General features: G+C 34.3%; 1 protein-coding gene across 1 annotated transcript; it reads right to left on the reverse strand.

The window, feature by feature from the left end:
* Positions 1-2291: 2291 nt before the first annotated feature.
* LOC136208899 (myosin-binding protein 7-like) lies at positions 2292-5840 on the reverse strand. The gene is made up of 4 exons (XM_066000192.1): positions 5454-5840; positions 3576-5180; positions 3165-3211; positions 2292-2752 (listed from the first exon to the last, which is right to left on the reverse strand). The coding sequence occupies exons 2-4, from the start codon at positions 5007-5009 to the stop codon at positions 2650-2652; spliced, it is 1584 nt and encodes a 527-aa protein (XP_065856264.1). The 5' UTR covers positions 5010-5180; positions 5454-5840; the 3' UTR covers positions 2292-2649.
* Positions 5841-7224: the final 1384 nt, after the last annotated feature.

Genomic DNA, 7224 nt, shown 5'->3' on the forward strand with positions numbered 1-7224 from the left:
TGAAATTTATTGTAGATATATCATAAGCTAACATACAAGTAAGCTAATAAAGAAGTTAAGCTAAAATGAGCTAACATAGGCTAAAATAAGAGAGGTATCGACAATTAGGTTCTCGATATCTATGTGATATCGACAATTAGGTTGTCGGTATCACATAGATATCGAGAACCTAATTGTCGATATCACATAGATATCGACACATATTGACCAAACACTTATCAATTGCAAATAGGATATCGATTGATATCGACAAATATATGCACGAAAATAGAAAATAAACAAACAAGGAATGGAGGGTTTGTCGATATCACGTTGATATCGGCAACTACAAACCCAGATGAACCCTAACACCAGAAGAAGTAAGCAAAACGAAAGATTCCTTCTCAAATCCAGCAAATGTACATACAATAGGAGAACCCATAAGTAAAATCAAGTTATTTACCCTCTTTTTCGTCCTTCCTTCTGAATCTGATTCGTTCTTTGTGCTTTGCGTTCTCGCCATGTCCACTCGAAGTTAGAGAGATTCGCTGGAGGAAATCGTCGGATTCGCACAATGAAACGCTGGTAAGTTAGAGACAGAGAGAGAGAGAGAGAGAGCAGGGTGTTAGGTTAGAGAGAGCGAGGTGTTAGAGAGATAAAGTTCATTCATTAATGACGAGGGCAAAGTTGGAAGAATTTGTTGAAATAGGTTAGTTTTGTAAAAAAAAATTAAAGGAGCTACAAATGTAAACTATCCCCTAAAAGGGGCTAGTTTAGTAATTGTCCATTTAAATAAATATTTTTTTCCTATAATAAAGAGAAAGAAAAGTTTGTTTCGTCTAACAAAAGTTTAATGGATTATTGGGAATACATAAAAAAAATGTTGGTATTTGCACTCTAACCTATGATTTGATAATATAGATCTTTTGACGTATCGAATTCAATAAAATGTGAATCCATTTAGACCGAACTATCACATATAAATGTTAATTGTGAAATTGAGTTTTTGATTATACACAGTAGAATTGAAAATTAAAAAACAAGAGTATTCGTGTGTAAATTATTACACATTTAAATTTAATTACTTCATAATTTGTAAATTATTATACATTTGAATTTTATTTTCTCACCTTTATTTTTCGGTTTCACCGTATACAATTGAAAGTTGAATTTCATTGTCTATGATAGTTTTGTTGATAGGACATGGGTTAAATCTTACTGACCCATAGGTTACAAACACTAAATTAAACATCTAAACCTTTCTGAAAATATGTTAATTAGCTTAAAGAATGGTCAATCTCTAAAATGAATATTGTTGGTGTTGGCCAATACTCATAATGGAGAAGATGATTTGAAAGAAATATTAGAACACAAAAGAATACAATAGAAGTAGTATATGTCTTTCAAACTCCCAGGACGAATCTAGGCGGGATTAGATAGTGGGTCGAGCACCCACTGGTTGTTGAAAAACTCTATTAATCCTTAGCTTCAATTTTTCAAGATAAAGACACTTGAAAATTTTCAATTAAATATCAATAGGCATTAAAGCACCCCATATTTATGAGTCATTGATCCATCACTTCTCACATATGATTACTGTTATTGGGTTTTTCACTTTTTACTGTGATTCACACTTGAACTAAAATGAAGTTTTATTACTTGGCCGTTTTGGGAAAGAGTTTAAAAATTTTAGTTTTTCAATATGGGGAAGAGTCCACAAATTCCTAGTTTTTCAATATGGAATTAGCACCATAACAAAATGTGTGTCATAATCAAAGTGCGAAGAACAAGAACCCTTCCCATGGTAATATTAAAACATTTTGCTCACATTGTCAATGTTATAGACAACCCATTTGGCGTGGCAACAGTTTCTCCTGTTATAATTAGAACAGATCTCGAGTGCACTATTATAGGATTCTGTCGTATAGATTGAAGAATACAAGAGTCACCTATCAAAGAGAAGTCACAGCCCTATTGCACGATATGATATATATATAAAGAGAAAGTTTACATGATATATATAAAGAAGAGAAAGTTTACATCGATGATATAATAGTTAAATCTATTGACCCGAAAGGAACACCTTGCTATGTTGAATAAATTTCTAACTCGTAATGAGAAGTATAACTTTCGTCGGAGTAAGTGTGCTTTAGAGTTCTTTATTTTATTTTGTTTTGTGTTATTAGAATACAGCAACCAAGCATTATTCCCAATTAGTTGGAATAGGCTATCAAACTGCATAAGAACCTTACAATGATTTTACTGAATGCATAAAAATGTTCGATAGATTCCACACCTTTAATAAGAAAAAATAGAATAAAAGAAACAATTCGCATATTTAAAATGGGGGTATCATACAAAAGAATCTGCAATTTACAGGGGATAATGACGTGTACCTCAACAAAATACATGGGGCAAGTATACCCCCATTCGATTTTCATATCCATCCTTTCACTAATCAACCAGCAAACTATATTTCAATCCCACAAAAATTGAAATCAAAGAACACTGCACAAAACATCCAAATCTCCAGAACCAAGGGAGAATCCAGAAAAAGAATGCAAAAAATTAACGCAACGCTGCTTAGATCCCCTTTGCTGACCAACTACGAATACGTATATAATAAGCATCAACTTCAGATGGATACCGGAGTGTTAGTTGCTTGCAGTTTCACACTTGTGTACTTGAAAGACATCTCCACTGCCTCGTGCGCGGCCCTTTGTCCAGAAGCAGCAACAAACCAACATTGCTTGCCGAAAGCCCACACATATACCTGTCATACCAAATCGGACATTATCACAGATCAGCGACCAATCAAAACTACAAATAGTGCCCTTCATAAGGTAGATACAACAGATATAATTCACAATTTCTGCACCTCCCCATAAATATATACTATAAACTTCTCATGGAATCGATCAATAAACTCTTCTAGAAATAAGAAACTTCTGCTCTGGTTTCATTTTATATCTCAAAAACTGTATAGATGGAACTTATTTTCTCACTCCCTTTTCTTAGTCCACCTTGGGATAGATGGGATTTATTTACCGTTATTTATGCATTGCATGCATCATGTGAATAAAGAACTTTTGATTCATGAAAAGAAAACAAATTGTCTTTCAGTAATGCATATAACTGCATGAATACATTCATAGAAGAATCAAAATTCTGTAATATCTACTCACTTGCTTCGGTGGGCTTTCTTTCTCCAGAACATTAAAGACACGATCCACTGAATATACAAAAAGAAAGACGAGCAATTTAGTGCCTTCGCAGAAAAGATTATGCAGGAGGATGTTCATAAAATCGCTTTAATACTTCAACAATTGATATATCTCACTTTATGATGGTACCACTTATGTAAGAAATATATAACGAAGTAGGAGACTGATTTAAACAATCAACAGTAAACAATTTAAATTCTTAAATATAAAATGCTTCGTGAAAATTTGCACGGGAATGAAACATGCATAAATAGAACCATATGGTCACCATCATATGCATAACTAATTAGCTAGAGGGATATTTTGAAGATTGACAATAAGAAACCAAAGTGCTAGATGGCTGGAGATGCAAGCACTTGCACTAACAATTACCTTGAAAATTGACATAAATGAGAAGGCTCCAAGAAGGGATGGCTTTTTCACGGTGATTCTTCTTTCTGGTGACATTTCCTTGCACAAATGTTGGGCTATTTCCTTCAACAGCACCATCTGTGCTTTATCAGTTCGCATTGAAATAAGTGCCTGCCTCATAGATTCCCTGTCAGCTTCAAGCGCATGAAGCCTCATGTAGAGCTTCTTGACATCAGGATCACTAATATCAGGCCGAAATATATCCCTTGGAGAGGATATATTATCCTCATACACCCCCATTCCTCCATCTTTTGATTCTGTGACACCATTATATGGCCCAGTGTAGACTGAATCAATGGTATAAATTCTGTCGCTTGTGTCATCCCCAAAATCTGATGCATTATCCACCTTTCTCAAATTGGAATAGTTCTCTGAATGAGAAACATAATCCATCTTCTTAAAGCTATTGTTATAAGTAGGAGAATCAGTGACAAGATCAGGACCTACTTCTCTAGATGTCCCCATTGGTGAACTCGAACCATCCCCAGAAAACATCCTACTAGGTCTTGGCCGCCTGGGAGAGTAGCCAACTATTATCTTCTCGAGGACATTCTTTCCTCCAGAAAATTCCCCATCCAATTGACTGTTGCTAGTACTTTTTTCCATCTGATTGATCCTAAATTCCAAATTCTTCAACTTCTGTTGAGGACGGGGTGTTTCACCAAAAGCATATTTCTCAATATCCACAATATCATCATCACCCTCCAAATTAGTTGGGTTCTCATTCAAACTGCATTTAAGAGGCGGGTAATTGTAGGCTGGATATTCAAATGGGGCAGCATCCAAGCTTTCAGTCATACTCAGGTTACGGCTAAAACCAGTTCTGTCGCTCTTCTCCCCCTCTACCTCCTCCTCTGTGAGCCCATAACTCAACATTCTATGTTTATAAGCCTGTGTCTCACATGTAAGGGATTGAATGGCCTGTTCTCGCTTATAAAGTACATCCTCCAAAGCTTGAAACTCTTGTTGGTCATGCGCCATCTTCTCTTCTGCAAAACGTTTAAATTGCCTTGCTTCCATCTGGATCTCTGCCTTCTCTCTTTGTAACCTCAATATCATTGACATGGCTTCATTTGCAGCTGTGGATGAGGCATTCCTCTCCTCATCTAATTCAGTGAGCAATTCCTGTATGGTTAGTTGTTGGCTACTAACTGTTTCCCGTAGAGCAGCACATTCATTTTCGATTTGCACACGAGGATTTGAGAAGAAATCAAATCCAGGTATAAAGAATCGATTCCCATCCTCGAATTCATCATATTTTCGTTTTACAGACCGAATCCAAGACCCAGTGGAGGAAGAAAGTACTAAAGAACAACTACACCCACAGTCGCAACATTTCACCAAATCCTTTGGCCGTGAAGGCAAAGAGGTGGATGCAGTTACTTCCAAATCCATAAAAGCATCCGAGTTCAATGTGATTCAAATTCAATTCACAACAATCTTACTGAAACAAAATAAGAGCTCTCAATATCTCTCCCCCAGCTGATCCTGTGTTCTTTAGATGAAAATTCCTTCCCAGCCAAATTCCAATTATCGCCTTACTTCCCTCCGAGATCAGTTTTAACACTGTAAAATAAGAAATAGTACAAAATTTAACCATAACAACAGAAATAAATATTAGGAACGTAGTTCTATTCTTTTCGTTTTTCTCTAGGAAGAAAAAAATATAAAAGACGCTCGCAGCTGAACGTCTTCACGAGGCAATTAGACTGCATCTTAAGCAAAACTATTTTCTTCATCTATACAAGGACAATTAAGAATAAAACACGTCTCATATCCGGAAAAATTCAAGCAAAAAAATTGCATTAAGACAATAAGAATCACTATAAAGAAAAATACCTTGTGAAAAACCTGATTCAGAGGAGAAGCCGGAGAAAGGTGCGAAAGGAGGCGAAATTTTCCCGGGAAATACGAATTTTCCCGGAAAAGGCAACGGGAAATCACGAGATCACCGAGCAAAAACAAAAGAACCGTGAAAAACCTTGAAAGACTTTCCCGGGAAGCAAACGAGAAACAAATGGCGTTTGGAGGGAAAGGAAATCAACGATATGGGAAGGAAAGGAGGGATTTAGAAACCCTAGATTTTTTGTTTCTTTAGGAATCTGTTGTTTTTTGTTGTATCGATTCGCGTGCAAGAAGAAAGAGAAAGAGAAAATAATAATAAAAAAACGTAAAATGTCAGTTGTTATTTTCAATTGGAGAAGAGATTAAGGTTTTGATTAATATGGGATTAGATGGATTTGATTTGATTAACTTATATTACAACTAATAACTGCTGTGCTTTTTCCCTCTTCACCCCCTTTTCTTTTCTGTAACTTTCTTTTCTGTTTTTTCGTAATTGGATAAAGATAGGAAGAAGTCGTATATTATATAAATATAATTATTTGATTTCTTCAAAAATATATATATATAATTATTTGATTATTTGAGGAATAATGCAATTTTCCAATAAATCACCGATTTTTATTTTTGTGTCAACTTTGACATAATTATATTTAGGGAAAATTATAAAATTGGGTCAAATGATCGCTTACTCAACATATTACATATCTAAACTATGTTTGTGCGACTTTCCTAAAATACTCTCACCTTTTTATCTTCCCCCTTCCCCATTCTCCTCCTTACACGAACGGTTGTTCTCCTAGACTTTTGATCTTCCTCTCTTCCTTTAAATTTAGACTCGTGCTTTGCACGGTCTTTTTATCAGCATTGTATAGATGTTTAGAAATTTACCGTTTAAAATTTTAATTAGTATATAAATATTAAAATTTAGTGTAACGTTTTTTAATTTATAGTGCATTAAAATATTGAAGAAGAATAATTATTTCTTTTGAAAATTATATTTTGAATTTTCCATCATCAAGACAAATCATAATTTTAAATATTTTTTACATAATTCTTGAAACTACCACATTCATTTAGCCATGACAGAATACTAAACGAAGAAAATATAATTTAAATAAAGAAAACCGACTATTCCACGGAATGTACAATAAATTTATGAGTATTTTTTTTTGGTTCGTAAGTGTATCCACCGCCGACAGCAATGGTTATTCACTTTCGCAGATGGTTTGCACCTCTATGGGTGGGACCAGGGCTGGCCCTGGGCTATGAAATGAGGGGCGCCCGCCCAGGGCCCATAATATTAAGGGGCCCAAAAAATATTTTATATTGCAGATATATAAAACCGAGATGCATAATAAACATAAAAATTAATTGATTTAGTTGGTATAAGTAAGAGGCTTGTATTTTTTAATTAAGTTTGTGGTCGGAGGTTCGAACCTCCTCCTCTACATTTTTATTATTATCAAATATTTTTTCCATTCTCACCCCATTTTATCACTATCATTTTTTTAAATCAAAATTATCAATTTATTTTATTTATGTATTCAATAAGAAAAATAAGGACCAAATCCATGACAAAATCAATGATAAAGGATTCAATGTAAAAAAAAATCGATACAGCTTGATCCTTAAAACAGGTAAAGTTCAGGAGCTTAATTATGCTTTCTGTCAATATTTATTTACTTCTTTCAATTTTACATGACATAGATACTTGTTATTTTAGTACATATATTAATTAATAGTACATTTTTAGTAAAATTATATA

The sequence above is a fragment of the Euphorbia lathyris genome, chromosome 10 (genome assembly GCF_963576675.1).
Source record: "Euphorbia lathyris chromosome 10, ddEupLath1.1, whole genome shotgun sequence".
Classification (NCBI taxonomy): domain Eukaryota; kingdom Viridiplantae; phylum Streptophyta; class Magnoliopsida; order Malpighiales; family Euphorbiaceae; genus Euphorbia; species Euphorbia lathyris.

What these genes read in the sequence shown, in the direction of transcription:
- LOC136208899 (XM_066000192.1), bottom strand. Translation starts at nt 5,009, where the DNA reads ATGGATTTGGAAGTAACTGCATCCACCTCTTTGCCTTCACGGCCAAAG. An exon ending in CATTTATGTCAATTTTCAAG is followed by an intron (nt 3,212 to 3,575) that starts GTAATTGTTAGT and finishes TTGTATATTCAG; the next exon opens with TGGATCGTGTCTTTAATGTT. An exon ending in AAGAAAGCCCACCGAAGCAA is followed by an intron (nt 2,753 to 3,164) that starts GTGAGTAGATAT and finishes TTGGTATGACAG; the next exon opens with GTATATGTGTGGGCTTTCGG.